At 41.1% G+C, this 19,789-nt stretch overlaps 1 protein-coding gene across 1 annotated transcript; it reads right to left on the minus strand.

Annotated features, from left to right (window-relative positions):
* Positions 1-8,122: 8,122 nt before the first annotated feature.
* Positions 8,123-19,224, minus strand: LOC120043223 (zinc finger protein 665-like). Its single transcript, XM_038987872.1, has 3 exons — positions 19,162-19,224; positions 15,748-16,315; positions 8,123-10,331 (listed from the first exon to the last, which is right to left on the minus strand). The coding sequence occupies exons 2-3, from the start codon at positions 16,255-16,257 to the stop codon at positions 8,325-8,327; spliced, it is 2,517 nt and encodes an 838-aa protein (XP_038843800.1). The 5' UTR covers positions 16,258-16,315; positions 19,162-19,224; the 3' UTR covers positions 8,123-8,324.
* Between the last annotated feature and the right edge of the window lie 565 nt (positions 19,225-19,789).

Raw genomic sequence — 19,789 nt, forward strand, 5'->3', positions numbered from 1 at the left:
CCAATATGTTGCATTACCGACACCAACTGGACTTTAATATAAATCCATGATACTTTGTGATACAAAATGGGAAAATAGTAAAATAAAATATTTTAAAAACACCCTTCCGACTAACCCTGCAGTCATTCATAACCGCAGGGCTCTCCAGAGGGTGGTGAGGTCTGCACAACGCATCACCGGGGCCAAACTACCTGCCCTCCAGGACACCTACAGCACCAGATGTCACAGGAAGGCCAAAAAAATCATCAAGGACAACAACCACTCGAGCCACTGCCTGTTCATCCCGCTATCATCCAGAAGGCGAGGTCAGTACAGGTGCATCACAGCTGGGACCGAGAGACAGAAAATGTTTTTCAATCTCAAGGCCATCAGACTGTTAATCAGCCATCACTAACACAGAGAGGCTGCTGCCAACATACAGACTTGAAATCATTGGCCACTTTAATAAATAGATTGCTAGTCACTTTAATAATGGCACTTTAATAATGTTTACGTATCTTGCATTACTCATCTCGTATGCATATACTGTATTCTATACTATCTATTGCATCTTGCCTATGCCGCTCTGACATTGCTCATCCATATATTTATATGTACATATTATTATTCCATTCCTTTACTTAGATTTGTGTGTATTAGGTAGTTGTTGTGGAATTGTTAGATTACTTGTTAGATATTGCTGCACTGTCGGAACTAGAAGCACAAGCATTTCGCTACATCACAATAACATCTGATAACCATGTGTATGTGACCAATAACATCTGATAACCATGTGTATGTGACCAATAACATCTGATAACCGTGTGTATGTGACCAATAACATCTGATAACCATGTGTATGTGACCAATAACATCTGATAACCCTGTGCATGTGACCAATAACATCTGCTAACCGTGTGCATGTGACCAATAACATCTGATAACCGTGTGTATGTGACCAATAACATCTGATAACCATGTGTATGTGACCAATAACATCTGATAACCGTGTGTATGTCACCAATAACATCTGCTAACCATGTGTATGTGACCAATAACATCTGCTAACCATGTGTATGTGACCAATAACATCTGCTAACCAAGTGTATGTGACCAATAACATCTGATAACCATGTGTATGTGACCAATAACATCTGATAACCAAGTGTATGTTACCATTAACATCTGATAACCATGTGTATGTGACCAATAACATCTGATAACCCTGTGTATGTGACCAATAACATCTGCTAACCATGTGTATGTGACCATTAACATCTGCTAACCATGTGTATGTGACCAATAACATCTGATAACCATGTGTATGTGACCAATAACATCTGCTAACCATGTGTATGTGACCAATAACATCTGATAACCATGTGTATGTGACCAATAACATCTGATAACCATGTGTATGTGACCAATAACATCTGCTAACCGTGTGTATGTGACCAATAACATCTGCTAACCGTGTGTATGTGACCAATAACGTCTGCTAACCGTGTGTATGTGACCAATAACGTCTGATAACCATGTGTATGTGACCAATAACATCTGATAACCATGTGTATGTGACCAATAACATCTGATAACCGTGTGTATGTGACCAATAACATCTGATAACCCTGTGTATGTGACCAATAACATCTGTTAACCATGTGTATGTGACCAATAACATCTGATAACCATGTGTATGTGACCAATAACATCTGATAACCATGTGTATGTGACCAATAACATTTGATTTGAATTGATTTTGAAACCATGTTATCAACAATCACCTGTTTATTAGGTGGACATGACAAAGACAACATGAGGCATCATGTGCATCATGTGGCATCACGTGATTCAAGTCAACACCAGTAAAACAATGAATATACAATATGGGAGTCTGTAGGAAATAACGACCTAATCCCTATATAGTGGACTACTTTAGGCCAGTGCTCATAGGGCTCTGGTCGAAAGCAGTGTCTTACACAGGAAATGGGGTGCCATTTTGTGTTTTCCTTCTTAATTCCTTTCCTCTGTGAAAACCCTTTTGCCGTGGTATACTGGCCATATACCACAAACCCTCAACATAACCTTATTGATATCATAAACTGGTTACCAAGATAATTAGAACCCGTGATATACAGTCTGATATACCACGGCTTTCCGCAATCAGCATCCAGGACCCGAAATACCCGGTTTGTAATTTAAAATAACTTTATATTCTAGGATCAACCAGTGTTGTTACTGCTGGAGAGAAAAGGATCAACCAGTGTTGTTACTGCTGGAGAGAAAAGGATCAACCAGTGTTGTTACTGTTGGAGAGAAAAGGATCAACCAGTGTTGTTACTGCTGGAGAGAAAAGGATCAACCAGTGTTGTTACTGTTGAATAGAAAAGGATCAACCAGTGTTGTTACTGCTGGAGAGAAAAGGATCAACCAGTGTTGTTACTGTTGGAGAGAAAAGGATCAACCAGTGTTGTTACTGCTGGAGAGAAAAGGATCAACCAGTGTTGTTACTGCTGGAGAGAAAAGGATCAACCAGTGTTGTTACTGTTGAATAGAAAAGGATCAACCAGTGTTGTTACTGCTGGAGAGAAAAGGATCAACCAGTGTTGTTACTGTTGGAGAGAAAAGGATCAACCAGTGTTGTTACTGCTGGAGAGAAAAGGATCAACCAGTGTTGTTACTGCTGGAGAGAAAAGGATCAACCAGTGTTGTTACTGTTGAATAGAAAAGGATCAACCAGTGTTGTTACTGCTGGAGAGAAACAGATCAACCAGTGTTGTTACTGTTGAATAGAAAAGGATCAACCAGTGTTGTTACTGCTGGAGAGAAACGGATCAACCAGTGTTGTTACTGTTGAATAGAAAAGGATCAACCAGTGTTGTTACTGCTGGAGAGAAAAGGATCAACCAGTGTTGTTACTGTTGGAGAGAAAAGGATCAACCAGTGTTGTTACTGCTGGAGAGAAAAGGATCAACCAGTGTTGTTACTGCTGGAGAGAAAAGGATCAACCAGTGTTGTTACTGATGAATAGTAAAGGATCAACCAGTGTTGTTACTGTTGGAGAGAAAAGGATCAACCAGTGTTGTTACTGCTGGAGAGAAAAGGATCAACCAGTGTTGTTACTGTTGAATAGAAAAGGATCAACCAGTGTTGTTACTGCTGGAGAGAAAAGGATCAACCAGTGTTGTTACTGTTGGAGAGAAAAGGATCAACCAGTGTTGTTACTGCTGGAGAGAAAAGGATCAACCAGTGTTGTTACTGCTGGAGAGAAAAGGATCAACCAGTGTTGTTACTGCTGGAGAGAAAAGGATCAACCAGTGTTGTTACTGTTGAATAGAAAAGGATCAACCAGTGTTGTTACTGTTGAATAGAAAAGGATCAACCAGTGTTGTTACTGCTGGAGAGAAAAGGATCAACCAGTGTTGTTACTGTTGGAGAGAAAAGGATCAACCAGTGTTGTTACTGCTGGAGAGAAAAGGATCAACCAGTGTTGTTACTGCTGGAGAGAAAAGGATCAACCAGTGTTGTTACTGTTGGAGAGAAAAGGATCAACCAGTGTTGTTACTGCTGGAGAGAAAAGGATCAACCAGTGTTGTTACTGCTGGAGAGAAAAGGATCAACCAGTGTTGTTACTGCTGGAGAGAAAAGGATCAACCAGTGTTGTTACTGTTGGAGAGAAAAGGATCAACCAGTGTTGTTACTGTTGGAGAGAAAAGGATCAACCAGTGTTGTTACTGCTGGAGAGAAAAGGATCAACCAGTGTTGTTACTGCTGGAGAGAAAAGGATCAACCAGTGTTGTTACTGTTGGAGAGAAAAGGATCAACCAGTGTTGTTACTGTTGGAGAGAAAAGGATCAACCAGTGTTTTTACTGTTGGAGAGAAAAGGATCAACCAGTGTTGTTACTGCTGGAGAGAAAAGGATCAACCAGTGTTGTTACTGCTGGAGAGAAAAGGATCAACCAGTGTTGTTACTGTTGAATAGAAAAGGATCAACCAGTGTTGTTACTGTTGAATAGAAAAGGATCAACCAGTGTTGTTACTGCTGGAGAGAAAAGGATCAACCAGTGTTGTTACTGTTGGAGAGAAAAGGATCAACCAGTGTTGTTACTGTTGAATAGAAAAGGATCAACCAGTGTTGTTACTGCTGGAGAGAAAAGGATCAACCAGTGTTGTTACTGCTGGAGAGAAAAGGATCAACCAGTGTTGTTACTGTTGAATAGAAAAGGATCAACCAGTGTTGTTACTGCTGGAGAGAAAAGGATCAACCAGTGTTGTTACTGCTGGAGAGAAAAGAGCTTTCTGGTCTGAATTGTATTTAATAAATAACAAAGGACACTCACGTCGGTCATTCAAGGTGGGTTTATAGGCCTATACACTAAATGTAGCCTTCTGTTAGATATCAATTACATGGCTAACTATCAGTGATATTAGGCTATATTTACAGTTAGCAATTTTGCTTACCACTTCCTCAGGTGATGGATTAGCCCCAAATGAATTAGTCTATGTGATATAATTCCCCCCTAAGAAATGTAGGAATATGAATCTCTATTGAAGAACAAAAAATAATAATAATAACAGCAACAATAGTTAAATTGTCAAACCAAAAACGAATGTTAATCACTGAAAATCGAAAATCAAGTCGAAGCAAATCACACATTCTTTAAAGTTAGGAAAATCGTTGGTCGTTAAAATTTTCATAGGCGAACAAATAGATTTTGCAAGCAGTAGGTATTTAGAATTAAAATGTGGAGTGGAGCTGCGCTAACCCAGGTCTCTCTTACTCATGCCTTAAACTAATGACTCATGAATATATCGTGTCATAATTACAGCCAGTGTGATATCAATATTTATAAACTGGGTGGTTCGTGCCAAGAATGCTGATTGGCTGACAGCCGTGGTATATCAGACCGTAAACAATGGGTATGACAAAACATTAAGTTTTACTGCCCTAATTACGTTGATTACCAGCTTACAATAAGGTACCTCAAGGGTTTGTGGTATATGGCCAATATACCACGGCTAAGGGCTGTATCCAGACACTCCGCTTTGCGTCGTGCGTAAGAACAGCCCTTAGCTGTGGTATATTGGGCAATATACCACACCCCCCCGTGCCTTACTGCTTAAATATATACTATACTGTAGATAGGGTGTTGCAATGTAGTCTACATCTTAGATTTACAGTTGACAGGACTAATGGTTGCAAGGGAGTTGTCTAGATAATCATTAAACAACTGAACAGTTAAACAGAAAACAGCTTCAGTTTTAATTTTTTTAAATTATAAATCGATGGTGTTGTTTATAAATGTTATTAACCCCCTTAAAAAATGAACTAGCATTTATTTAGTGGTCTCCATGAATCGTGGCCCCTCTGCAGTTCACAACACAGCTCTGTAGTTGGAGACAACCACGTATCTGAATAAAGCAGAATGTTTTAAATAACAAACAAACATCACAACAATTTTACCCGTTATTTGTCATTTAGAATGAACTGGTCAAGGCAAAGATGGTGGATTAATGTTAGATGAACGACTCAAGCCGTTTACCATTGTCTACTTAAGTGGCTGGCTCTCCAATAGACACCAAATGCGAGTCTGGACTACTTAGTTCATTGACCTCCATTGAAACGGAAACATTTGGGAGTGGGATGTCTTGATTCAATCTCTGGTCAAGGAGGTAAGTTTGCGGTAAAATATTTCAAAACCCCAGAAATCAGGACACACCGGACCCAATACTTTGAGGAAGTCAGTTGTATAGTTCAATTCAGTCTCCCATATTCCCATCTGTTTTGTCTTTCCTTACCTCATCTGGTTCCAAATCCCTCGCTACATCTGGCCAACATAGAAGGGGGAGGGGCCAGGAGGACGTAGTAGGTAGGGTTTTGAGATGTCCTGAGTGCCAAATGGCACCTTCGTCCATATAGAGTGCACTAATGTTGACCAGAGCCCTGGTCAGAGCCCTATGGGCCCTGGTTAAAAAGTCTCGCACAAATTGTAGGGCATACTGGTCAAAATTAGTGCCCTCTATCGTGCAGAGTGTGCCATTTTGGACAGGCCGAGTCAAAGGCAGTGTTCCAGTACTTCAGGAAATGCTTCCTCCCAATCTATTTGCTTCAGTTGGTAACCAGAGTGATTCCTCACGAAACCCAGACAACAACAACAACAGAAAGACTGGGCGCAGACATCCATTCTAATTCTATTCCACGTTGGTTCAATGTAATTTTCATTGAAATGACGTGGGAACAACGTTTATTGAACCGGTGTGTGCCCAGTGGGATGGGTTTTGGGGATTGTAACAAAATGTAATCCATAGAATGCTCATTTGGAGGAAGGATTGTTTACATATATTTGAGATTCATCTCTGAAAGCATAATTGAGAAATAACTGATCAAAGTTATTAGATTTTGGCCTTACCCAGGCCTAATTTAAAACTCCATGTTTCATCTGTAAGTGCTACAAAGCAAAAAATAAACAATTTTTGATTTGGCAATTTTTATATATATACACACACACCACCGTTCAAAAGTTTGGGGTCACTTAGAAATGTCCTTGTTTTTGGTTGCCCTTCTAGGCAGAGTTGCAAAGAAAAAGCCATATCTCAGACAGGCCAATAAAAAGAAAAGATTAAGATGGGCAAAAGATCACAGACACTGGACAGAGGAACTCTGCCTAGAAGGCCAGCATCCCGGAGTCGCCTCTTCACTGTTGACATTGAGACTGGTGTTTTGCGGGTACTATTTAATGAAGCTGCCAGTTGAGGACTTGTGAGGCGTCTGTTTCTAAAACTAGACACTCTAATGTACTTGTCCTCTTGCTCAGTTGTGCACCAGGGCCTCACACTCCTCTTTCTATTCTGGTTGGAGCCAGTTGGCGCTGTTCTGTGAAGGGAGTAGTATACAGCGTTGTACGAGATCTTCAGTTTCTTGGCAATTTCTCGCATGGATTAACCTTCATTTCTCAGAACAAGAATAGACAAGAATGAGTTTAAGAAGAAAGTTCTTTGTTTCTGGCCATTTTGAACCTGTAATCGAACCCATAAATGCTGATGCTCCAGATACTCAACTAGTCTAAAGAAGGCCAATTTTATTGCTTCTTTAATCAGAACAACAGTTTTCAGCTGTGCTAACATAATTGCAAAAGGGTTTTCTAATGATCAATTAGCCTTTTAAAATGATAAACTTCGATTAGCTAACACAATGTGCCATTGGAACACAGGAGTGATGGTTGCTGATAATGGGCCTCTGTACACCTACGTAGATATTCCATTCAAAATCAGCCGTTTCCAGCTACAATAGTCATTTACAACATTAACAATGTCTACACTGTATTTATGATCAATTTGATGTTATTTTAATGGACAAACAATGTGCTTTTCTTTTTTTAAAACAAGGACATTTCTAAGTGACCCCAAACTTTTGAAAGGTAGAGTATATATATATACACAGTATGTGTGTGTGTATATATATATATATATATATATATATATATATATATATATATATATATATATATATATATAGTTGTACATAATATACTCTATAAGCATATCAAAGTTCCAGAGTGGAATCTCTCCTAGTTTTAAAGTTAACCCCATTTTATGAAACAGGGCTCCCGAGTGGCGCAGTGGTCTAAGACACTGCATCTCAGTGCAAGAGGTGTCACTGCAGTACCTGGTTCGAATCCAGGCTGCATCACATCTGACTGTGATTGAGAAAAAAATGTAATATACACAGTGACAGACAATATATCCATAACAGACTGACCAGGTGAAAGCTATGATCCATTGTTGATGTCACTTGTTAAAGCCACTTTAAATCAGTGTAGATGAAGGGGAGGAGACGGGTTAAAGAAGGATGTTTAAGCCTTGAGACAATAGAGACATGTATGTGTGCCATTCAGCTGGTGAATGGGCAAGACAAAAGATTGAAGTGCCTTTGAACGGGGTATGGTAGGTAATAGGTGCCAGGTTACACCTATTGTCAAGAACTGCAACGCTTCTGGGTTTGTCATGCTCAACAATTTGTCATGCTCAACAGCTTCCTGTGTGTATCAAGAATGGTCCACCACCCAAAGGACATCCAGCCAACTGGACACAACTGGGAAGCATTGGAGTCAACATGGGCCAGCATCCCTGTGGAACGCTTTTGACACCTTGTAGAGTCAATGCCCCCAACGAACTGAGGATGTTCTGAGGGCAAAATGGGGTGCAACTCCATATTAGGAAGGTGTTAATGTTTTATTCTATTCTATGGATTTTATTTTGTGAATTTCCCGCAAATCATGGTATTTTTCTGTCTGGGTATCGTAAGGAATCCCTCTATAAGGGATTGGACAGGTGATACACCAGGTTACCATGGAGTCTGATGTGGGTAGGGATAAGGGACATGCTGATTGTGTGGTAGGTAGGGATTAGGGAGTCTTGGGACAGAGACAGGCGGAGTTTGCCTGTGTGTCTCCTGATGTTTCTTCAGACTGCTCCACTGGGCAAAGGCTTTATCACACAAGCGGCACTGGAACGGTTTCTCTCCTGTGTGGGTCCGCCGGTGGTTTTTCAAGACATTCCCGTCACGAAACCTCCTCCCGCAGTCAGGGCATTGGTACGGTTTCTCTCCAGTGTGGATTCGCAGATGAAGAGTGCAGTGGCTCTTACTTGTGAAGCTCTTGTCACAGTAAGTACAGCGGTAAGGCTTCTCACCAGCATGAATCCGGAGATGAAGTTTTAAACTCCCTGTCAGGGAGAAACTCTTCCCACATTGAGGGCAAAGGTAAGGCCTCTCTCCAGTGTGTTTCCTCTGGTGGACTAGTAAACTACCTTTAGTGGAGAAAGTCTTGTCGCACTGTGGGCAGTGGACTCTGCTTTTGTGGGTCTTCTGCAGGTGATCCTTTAGAAGAGCCTTGGTAGATAACTTCTCCCCACAGTGGGGGCATGGAAGAGGGCCTTGGTGCATACGGACTGGACCCAGTGTCTCCCCCTTGTGGTTCTTCAGGTGGTGCTGCTTTAGCGAGATTGTATGACAAAACTTCATCCCGCACACCGAGCAGTGGTAAGGTGTCTCTCCCGTGTGAGTTCTCATGTGTCTCTGTAAGAGTCCAGATTGAGTAAAATCCTTACCGCAGCGAGGACAGACGTACGGTTTCTCCCCAGTATGGATTCTCAGGTGTCTTTTAAGACTGCCGGCCTCACTGAATCCCCTTCCACATTCAGAGCACACGTGTGGTTTTTTCAGAGGATCATTTGGCGGATGCCGGGTTTGCATGTGTGATTCCAGTTTCGATGCACTTACGAAGCTCTTCATACAGTGAGCACAGCGGTGAGGGTGTTCTGTGTGAACAACTTCCCGGTGATGTACAAGGCTTATTTTTTCACGAAAATTCCTTCCACATTCCGAGCAGTGGTAAGGTTTCTCACCTGTGTGAGTCCTGATGTGTCTCTGCAAGTTTCCAGAATCATTGTAGTTCTTCCCACAATGATGGCAAACATACGGTTTCTCCCCAGTATGAGTTCTCAGGTGTCTCTTAAGACTGCCAGCCTCACTGAATCCCTTTCCGCATGTAGAGCACACGTGTGGTTTCTCTCCAGTCAAGTTCTCTCTGTATCTCTTCAGGTACTGTAAGTGTCGTTTTAGACTTCGTGCTGTGATAAAACTCTTCCCACAATGATCACAGATATGGGAGCCATCTCCTGAGAGGGGTTCCTTACGTTGCTTAGCATTAGGCGTGCTGCGAAGCTTCTCTCTTGTATGTTTTCTCTGGTGTACTCTGCGTTTGCGTGAGGTACCGAAGCTCATCCCACAGTCGTCAGAAGAGCAATGGTAAGGTTTCTCTCCTGTAAGGACGCTCTTCACAATGACCTTCTCTCCTGGGTGAGTTTTTTTCATGTGTCTCCTTAAGTTTCCAGAATCACTCCAAGCCTTCCCACAATGATGGCAGACATACGGTTTCTCCCCAGTATGAGTTCTCAGGTGTCTCTTAAGACTTCCAGTCTCACTGAATCCCTTTCCGCATGTAGAACACACGTGTGGTTTCTCTCCAGTCAAGTTCTCTCTGTATCTCTTCAGGTTCTGTATGTGTAGTTGTAGACTTCTTGCTGTGATAAAATTCTTCCCACAATGATCACAGATATGAGAGCTAGGCCTGTCTCCTGAGAGGGTTTCATTGCGTTGTTCAGCAGACGAGCTGTGAGGATTCTCTCCTGTCTGTGCTGTCTTGTGTATTATATGGCCACTCCGCCCCAGTATTTTCCTGCAGTCGACCAGCCGCACGGACACCCTCTTCAGACCCAGCAGTAATACGCTACTGGGAGAGGCACGACCCGGGGACTTCGGGAGGGCGGAGGGTGACGTGGGAAGCTTGTTCTGGAAATCATAAAAATAGAGACGGAACAAATCAGGGTGGGAAACACTCTCCTACATGTCTTTCCCGTGACACTCTCATCCTTAAAACACATTGGAGGATAAAGTCCAAGAGGAGAAACCTTTTCCTCCAATACATTTATAGAAGGAGGATAACACTGTTAAAACACATTGGAGGATAAAGTCCAAGAGGAGAAACCTTGAATCTTTTCCTCCAATACATTTATAGAAGGAGGATAACAGTGGCGCCGACAGACACGGTTGCCTTGTTTCTAGCTACTAGCCAACTTTGCAGTATTTTTTGGAGGTGTTATTTCTGACATATTAGGGGTGTTATTTCTGACATATTGGAGGTGTTATTTCTGACATATTGGAGGTGTTATTTCTGACATATTGGGGGTGTTATTTCTGACATATTGGGGGTGTTATTTATGACATATTGGAGGTGTCATTTCTGACATATTGGGGGTGTTTTTTCTGACATATTGGAGGTGTTATTTCTGACATATTGGAGGTGTTATTTCTGACATTGGGGGTGTTATTTCTGACATATTGGGGGTGTTATTTCTGACATATTGGGGGTGTTATTTCTGACATATTGGAGGTGTTATTTCTGACATACTGGGGTGTTATTTCTGACATATTGGAGGTGTTATTTCTGACATATTGGAGGTGTTATTTCTGACATATTGGGGGTGTTATTTCTGACATATTGGAGGTGTTATTTCTGACATGTTGGTGTTATTTCTGACATGTTGGGGGTGTTATTTCTGACATATTGGGGGTGTTATTTCTGACATGTTGGGGGTGTTATTTCTGACATATTGGGGGTGTTATTTCTGACATATTGGAGGTGTTATTTCTGTTATATTGAAGGTGTTATTTCTGACATGTTGGGGGGGTTATTTCTGACATATTGGGGGTGTTATTTATGACATATTGGAGGTGTCATTTCTGACATATTGGGGGTGTTTTTTCTGACATATTGGAGGTGTTATTTCTGACATTGGGGGTGTTATTTCTGACATATTGGGGGTGTTATTTCTGACATATTGGGGGTGTTATTTCTGACACATTGGAGGTGTTATTTCTGACATATTGGAGGTGTTATTTCTGACATATTGGAGGTGTTATTTCTGACATATTGGAGGTGTTATTTCTGACATATTGGGGGTGTTATTTCTGACATATTGGAGGTGTTATTTCTGACATGTTGGAGGTGTTATTTCTGACATGTTGGAGGTGTTATTTCTGACATGTTAGGGGTGTTATTTCTGACATATTGGGGGTGTTATTTCTGACATGTTGGGGGTGTTATTTCTGACATATTGGGGGTGTTATTTCTGACATATTGGGGGTGTTATTTCTGACATATTGGAGGTGTTATTTCTGACATATTGGAGGTGTTATTTCTGACATATTGGAGGTGTTATTTCTGACATGTTGGGGGTGTTATTTCTGACATACTGGGGTGTTATTTCTGACATATTGGAGGTGTTATTTCTGACATTGGGGGTGTTATTTCTGACATATTGGAGGTGTTATTTCTGACATGTTGGGGGGGGTTATTTCTGACATGTTGGGGGGTTATTTCTGACATATTGGGGGTGTTATTTCTGACATATTGGAGGTGTTATTTCTGACATATTGGAGGTGTTATTTCTGACATATTGGGGGTGTTATTTCTGACATATTGGAGGTGTTATTTCTGACATGTTGGGGGGGTTATTTCTGACATGTTGGGGGGGTTATTTCTGACATATTGGAGGTGTTATTTCTGACATGTTGGGGGTGTTATTTCTGACATATTGGAGGTGTTATTTCTGACATATTGGAGGTGTTATTTCTGACATATTGGAGGTGTTATTTCTGACATATTGGAGGTGTTATTTCTGACATATTGGGGGTGTTATTTCTGACATATTGGGGGTGTTATTTCTGACATATTGGGGGTGTTATTTCTGACATATTGGAGGTGTTATTTCTGACATACTGGAGGTGTTATTTCTGACATACTGGAGGTGTTATTTCTGACATACTGGAGGTGTTATTTCTGACATATTGGAGGTGTTATTTCTGACATGTTGGGGGGGTTATTTCTGACATGTTGGAGGTGTTATTTCTGACATGTTGGGGGTGTTATTTCTGACATGTTGGGGGTGTTATTTCTGACATATTGGGGGTGTTATTTCTGACATATTGGAGGTGTTATTTCTGACATGTTGGAGGTGTTATTTCTGACATATTGGGGGTGTTATTTCTGACATGTTGGAGGTGTTATTTCTGACATGTTGGAGGTGTTATTTCTGGCATATTGGAGGTGTTATTTCTGACATATTGGGGGTGTTATTTCTGACATATTGGAGGTGTTATTTCTGACATATAGGAGGTGTTATTTCTGACATATTGGAGGTGTTATTTCTGACATGTTATTTCTGACATATTGGAAGTGTTATTTCTGACATATTGGGGGTGTTATTTCTGACATATTGGGGGTGTTATTTCTGACATGTTGGGGGTGTTATTTCTGACATTATTTGCTCAGAACGTTTCTTGTATTAATACCTACAGCTGAAAATAACTGACACTAAATCGGCGGTCACTCACCAGAAACTAGTCTATTCAACAAAAAAAAACTCCTTAGTCTTTGCCGATGACAAACATACACATAACACGGTGCAGCCACCACCACGCTGGAAAATTTGAAGAGTGATGTGTTGTATTGGATTAGTGATGTGTTGTGTTGGATTTGCCCCAAACATAACACTTTGTATTCAGGATATATCATTAATTTTTTTTGCACTATTAGCGCCTTGTTGCAAACAGGAAGCATGTTTTGGAATATTTGTATTCTGCACTGGCTTCTTTCTTTTCACTCTGTCATTAAGGTTAGTATTGTGGAGTAACTACAATGTTGTTGATCCATCCTCAGTTTTCTCCTTTGACAGCCATTAAACTCTGTAACTGTTTAAAAGTCACCATTGTCCTCATGGTGAAATCTCTGAGCGGTTTCCTTCCTCTTCGGCAACTGAGTTAGGAAGGACGCCTGTATCTTTGTAGTGACTGGGTGTATTGATACAACATCCAAAGTGTAATTAATTACAATCACCAGGCTCAAAGGGATATTCAAATGTCTGTTTTTTTTTAACTTATCTACCAATAAGTGCCCTTCATTGGAGAACCTCCCTGGTCTTTGTGGTTGAACCTGTGTTTGAAATTCACTGCTCGACTGAGGGTCCTTAGAGATAATTGTATGTGTGGGCTACAGAGATGAGGTAGTCATTCAAAAATCATGTTAAACACTTTTATTGAAAACGGAATGAGTCCATGCAACTTATTATGTGACTTGTTAAGCACATTTTTACTCCTGAACTTATTTAGGCTTTCCATAACAAAGGGGTGGAACACGTATCGACTCAAGACATTTCAGCTTTGTCTCAAGGCTTAAATCCTTCTTTAAGCTGTCTCTTACCCTTCAACTACACTGATTGAAGTGGATTTAACAAAGGATCATAGGTTTCACCTGGATTCACATGGTCAGTCTGTCATGGAAAGAGCAGGTGTTCTTAATGTTTTGTATACTCAGTGTATTATGTACAGTAACAGTCAAAAGTTTGGACACACTTACTCATTCAAGGGTTTTTCTTCATTTTTTAAACTATTTTCTACAATGTAGAATAATAGTGAAGACGTCAAAATTATGAAATAACACATGGAATCATGTAGTAACCAAAAAAAGTGTTTCACAAATCAAAATATATTTTATATTTGAGATTCTTCAAAGTAGCCACCCTTTGCCTTGATGACAGCTTTGCACACTCTTGCTATTCTCTCAACCAGCTTCATGAGGTAGTCACCTGGAATGGATTTGAATCAACAGGTGTGCCTTGTTAAAAGTAAATTTGTGGAATTTTCCTTCTTAATGCGTTTGAGCCAATCAGTTGTGTTGTGTACAGAAGATAGCCCTATATGGTAAAAGACCAGGTCCATATTATGGCAAGAACAGCTCAAATAAGCAAAGAGAAACAACAGTCCATCATTACTTTAAAACATGAAGGTTAGTCAAATCCGTAAAATTTCAAAAATGTTGAAAGTTTCTTCAAGTGCAGTCGATAAAACCCATCAAGAGCTATGATGAAACTGGCTCTCATGAGGACCGCCACAGGAAAGGAAGACCCAGAGTTACCTCTGCTGCAGAGGATAAGTTCATTAGAGTTACCAGACTCAGAAATTGCAGCCTAGATAAATGCTTCAGTTCAAGTAACAGACACATCTCAACATCAACTGTTCAGAGGAGACCTGCGTGGATCAGGACATCATGGTTGAATTGCTGCAAAGAAACCACTACTAAAGGACACCAATAAGAAGAGACTTGCTTGGGCCAAGAAACACGAGCAATGAAAATTAGACCGGTAAAAATCTGTCCTTTGGTCTGATTAGTCCAAATTTTTTGATTTGTGGTTCCAACCGCTGTGTCTTTGTGAGACGCAGATTAGGTGAACGGTTGATCTCTGCATGTGTGGTTCCCACATGAAGCATGGAGGAGGAGGTGTGGGGGTGCTTTTCTGGCGAAACTGTCTGTGATTTATTTAGAATTCAAGGCATAGTTAACCAGCATGGCTGCCACAGCATTCTGCAGCGATACGCCATCCCATCTGGTTTGCGCTTAGTGGGACTATCATTTGATTTTCAACAGGACAATGACCCAACACACCTCCAGGCTGTGTAAGGGGTATTTGACCAAGAAGGAGAGTGATGGGGTGCTGCATCAAATGACCTGGCCTCCACAATCACCCGACCTCAACCCAATTGAGATGGTTTGGGATAAGTTGGACCGCAGAGTGAAGGAAAAGCAGCCCAAAAGTGCTCAGCATATGTGGAAACTCCTTCAAGACTGTTGGAAAAGCATTCCAGGTGACACTGGTTGAGAGAATGCCAAGCGTGTGCAAAGCTGTCATCAAGGCAAAAGGTGGCTACTTTGAAGAATCAAAAATATAATTTGATTTGTTTAACACTTTTTTGGTTACTACATGATTCCATATGTGGTATTTCATAGTTTTGATGTCTTCACTATTATTCTACAGTGTAGGAGAAATAGCACAAATAAAGAAAAACGCTTGAATGAGGAGGTGTCCAAGCTTTTGACTGGTACTGTATGTATGCATTTTTACACACACACACACACATCAAATTCCTGCCTCTGACATTGCACGTTCTGATATTTCTTAATTTCTTAATTATTTTTCATATCTTATTACTGTTGGAACAGTATTTCGCTGCACCTGCAATTAATATCTGAAAATGCGTGTTTCGCAACCAACAAACTGATTTGAGGACAAGGAATCAAGGATGAGATTTATCAAGGAAAGACTGAAACACACATTTTATGACTGGAAAAATAAATACTCATGTCTCTTACTCTCTGGTCTGGAGTGTGCCTCTCCGGATCTGACTCTGCCCCTAGCCCATCGCTAGCCAACCAATACTTGTCCTCCACGTCCAATTCTTCATCGCAGTCTGCAGCGTCATCATCGGATTGGCTGGAACTCAAGTGCTCCACCTTCAGTCCATTGCTAGGCAACCAATCGCTGTCCTCCTTGTCGCATTCTTCGTCACAGTCTACAGCATCATCATCGGACTGGCTGGGACTCATTGGTGCACCACTAGCATCCTCCAGCATCCTTCTGATGTCGTCTTTCAGTTGGACTAACCAAGACATTCCCTGCTCCTCTGATTTCATTGACTCCGTATTGTCCCACATTTCCTCCATGACTTTACGCCTTAATAAGCGATGATTCATCCCTTTAATTTCAGAGCCATCGTTGCCATGACGTTCACACAGGTAACGTAAATTGTCCTCGGTTAAAGTGAATAAACTCTGTTCAATTTCATCAATCAACGTTTCCTTCTCTGAACTGAGCGGATTCATATTGTCCTGCTCGTGTGGCAACAACGACAATGCAGTCAATGGCAGGACTTTAGAGTACCTGTAAAAAAAGATGTATACATCAAAACACTCATCTGTAATTTCATGTCATTATCAGCTGATATTTAAAGGAATAGTTCAGGATTTTGGCAATGAGTTTCTTTACTTCCCCAGAGATAAACGGACTTGTGGAGACCATGTTTATGGTCCTGCGTCCAGTATGAAATCAGTTAGAGGTATAGTTTCGCGAGCCAATGCTAACTAGCCAACGCTAACTTGCAGTAGGGCAATGACGAAGTCTACAGGAACAGCTAGCAGTCTCCTTAGACTTCCAGTCATTTCTTATGATCGAACAATTTGATCAGGCTTTCATTGTTTTCAAATATGGAGCCTATTTGACTGACAAACCTTAGCTTATTTAACCTTACTTTTACATAGGCAAGTCAGTTAAGAACAAATTCTTATTTACAATGACGGCCTAGTAACAGTTGAATCAACCGGTTTATCCTCATTAGCTGTGATAACCGTTGATAACAGCTTCATAGCAGGAGATTCTTCCATCATCCTTTTCTTGGCGATACTTTCTTCCTGCTCTCTTACCTGCTGACCGGACGCCTGCATCCTCTTTCACCTTTATTTAACTCGGCAAGTCAGTTAAGAACAAATTATTATTTACAACGACGGCCTACTGGGGAACAGTGGGTTAACTGCCTTGTTCAGGGGCAGAACGACAGTTTTTGACCTTGTCAGCTCGGGGATTCGATCTAGCAACCTTTCAGTTACAAGTCCAACGCTCTAACCACGAGCCTACCTGCCAATCCTCATTGGTTTTTAGGAGCATATACACACGTGGGTGATTGAAAGATAAACTTAGGTCCACACTCCGGTAGGTTGTAGTAATGCTGTAAAGTTGGTTGCCAACCACCATATAAAGTCCAAAGAAGAAAAATAAGCCTTTAGGAAGGAGAAAGGGATTCTGTTTTATCTGTGGCTTAATTGTCAGAGTTGAGGACCTTGTGCATTTCAGGTAAAATAACAACCCAATGTTTATATCCCAGGACAAATTAGCTAGCAACAGCAAGCTAACTAAATAGGACAAATTAACTAGCAACTGCAAGCTAACTAAATAGGACAAATTAGCTAGCAACAGCAAGCTAACTAAATAGGACAAATTAGCTAGAAACAGCAAGCTAACTAAATAGGACAAATTAGCTAGCAACTGCAAGCTAGCTAACTAAAATGCCATAAATGTCTAAAATGCTTTTCGACCTGTCCCCAAATTAATATAATTGGTTCAGAGTTTGTTTTCATATTTCAACCTGCGTGTCCTGATCGTGTCTGGTGTAGGGGTACAAAATCAACATGCGCGAGTCCTGTTTGGTCAGCATGGGAGAGGCACCGTTGTCTTATAAGCATACGTGTCCAGTTGCTGGGGTAATGTTTGAATTTTGAAAACACTTAGTTATTACATTTAATATTTTGCTCCAAGAAGTAATCCAACAATGTAAACGCGGCCATCTTGTCTATTCCTCATCTCTCATTGAGCGGAGTCGGGTGAGTCTACGCTTGATTGGTGGACACCCACCTGGCTCGTTAATTAATCCACCAATCAAACGTCACTTTGAATGACACTCACCTGGCTCGTTCAATGAGAGCAGATCAGAGATAGAAAAGATGGCGGTGAACACATTTATGGAGCAAAACATGTATTTAATAACGGGAGCATTTTATGAATTCAATCGTTCCCGCTGCAACTGGACACAAATATTTAAGAGAATGGTGCCTCTCCTAATCGAGAACGATGAAAGTATCGCCAAGAAAAGGTTGGCGGATAAATCTCCTGCTATGGCTATGCAGCTGCCTGAGATCAACGTTTATCACAGCTGATGAGGATAAACCGTTTGATTCCATCAACTATCGCTTTGGGACAACATCGGGAGTCTGTATTGGTTGCGTCATTCTGGTGGTTGGCGACAGAAAATAACGTACCACAATATAGCCGGCTTCACACACAAAAAAAGCATTTTCTGTCAACAAAGGCATATGCATGTATAAGCTCTAGGAACTATTTACCGAAAGTAAAGTGAAATGTGACCCTCGCTATCAAATGAACGTCTGTGTCCCATTTTTGTCAGAACAGCGCCATGTTCCTGTTGAGTTATACAGTGGGTTGTCATTAGACCACGCACGTCCTACCACTGTCTACAGAGCAGGAATATGGTGCGGTTCGGACAACGTTTTGGATTCAGACGTTTATTTGATAGTGAGGGTCACATTTCAATTTACGTCTGGTAAATGGAGTTCCTAGAGACTATACATATGCTTTTGTGTAGCCAGCTATATTGTGGTAGGGTTATTTTCCGTCGCCAGCCACCAGAACTACTAACGTTATATGCACAACTCAGGGAGTCCAACCAATACAGAACCCCGATGTTGTGTCCCAAAGCTACACTATACCATGCAATTCGTTGGAACCACTATATGGACAAAAAGTATTTTCTGGCAATTTAACCGTTAATTTTCCCAGCATTGCTCCGCGTAGACGCGAGAAAAATAGAATCTGACGCTCGCAGCCCGTCTTTTCTCATTCTGCATTATATTTCCATCGTGAGCACGCTCATTCACGTGTTTAGAAAACACTTAACGTATGATTTGAAAAAACACTTAACGTATGATTTGGCCTTTTTTAAAGGTCTATATAAACCGTTCTGATATAGGTAACGTTCGAACAAATACGTTACAACAGCTAACGTTAACTAGCTAGATTAGCTAGCGATCCATGTGGAGCTAGCTACAAAGCGATTATAATTTGGCTAGATGCGCATTTATGATCTACCTTGATGCTTTTAATCAACTTTAATCATATCGTATGTGTGACGTTTCCCTCCGATGTGTTCTCATGTTTACCTTTTGACCAAAGATGGTTTAGATTGTCTTGCTTTCAACTCAGCCTGTTTTGATGGCAGCAGTTTGATGCCGTCACTTCCGGTATGGGAAGGAAGCCTTCTTCTGAGGTTTATTGGCAGACTTGAATGTCTATTCGCCTACCTACTGTACAGGGTAGTGAACGACATAAAAATACAAATAATTTGGAGGGGGGTGGAGGAAACGACATCATATGCTATACCAGGGGTACTCAACTCTTAGCCAACGAGGTCTGGAGCCTGTTGGTTTGCTGTTCTGCCTGATAATTAATTGCACACACCTGGTGTCCCAGGTCTAAATCAGTCCCTCATTAGAGGGGCACAATGAAAAAACTATACTATACAAAAATAGACCCATTAAAAACCACATCCAGTCATAGTCCAGGGCGGAACATTCTTCGACAGGATTCCTAAGACCCAAAGAGCGTTCAGCTGCACTTACAATGATGCCAATTGTCTCTGATTTATTTTCCGTTTGTGCTGTGCAGTTTATGACCATTGCAATAAATTATACAGTCCACCTTTTTAACATGAACTATATCAGGATCCCTTGGTTGCCGAGAAACACTCACTGGTGTAGGCTCTACTACCATTGCGTCTTCAACGCCACC

Source organism: Salvelinus namaycush, unplaced genomic scaffold (genome assembly GCF_016432855.1).
Source record: "Salvelinus namaycush isolate Seneca unplaced genomic scaffold, SaNama_1.0 Scaffold88, whole genome shotgun sequence".
NCBI classification, from domain to species: domain Eukaryota; kingdom Metazoa; phylum Chordata; class Actinopteri; order Salmoniformes; family Salmonidae; genus Salvelinus; species Salvelinus namaycush.

Bases quoted from the DNA above. Each gene is read 5' to 3' on its own strand.
- LOC120043223 (XM_038987872.1), bottom strand. From the start codon at position 16,257: ATGAATCCGCTCAGTTCAGAGAAGGAAACGTTGATTGATGAAATTGAA. The intron at 10,332-15,747 runs GTAAGAGACATG...TATGATTTCCAG, and splicing joins GGCACACTCCAGACCAGAGA to AACAAGCTTCCCACGTCACC.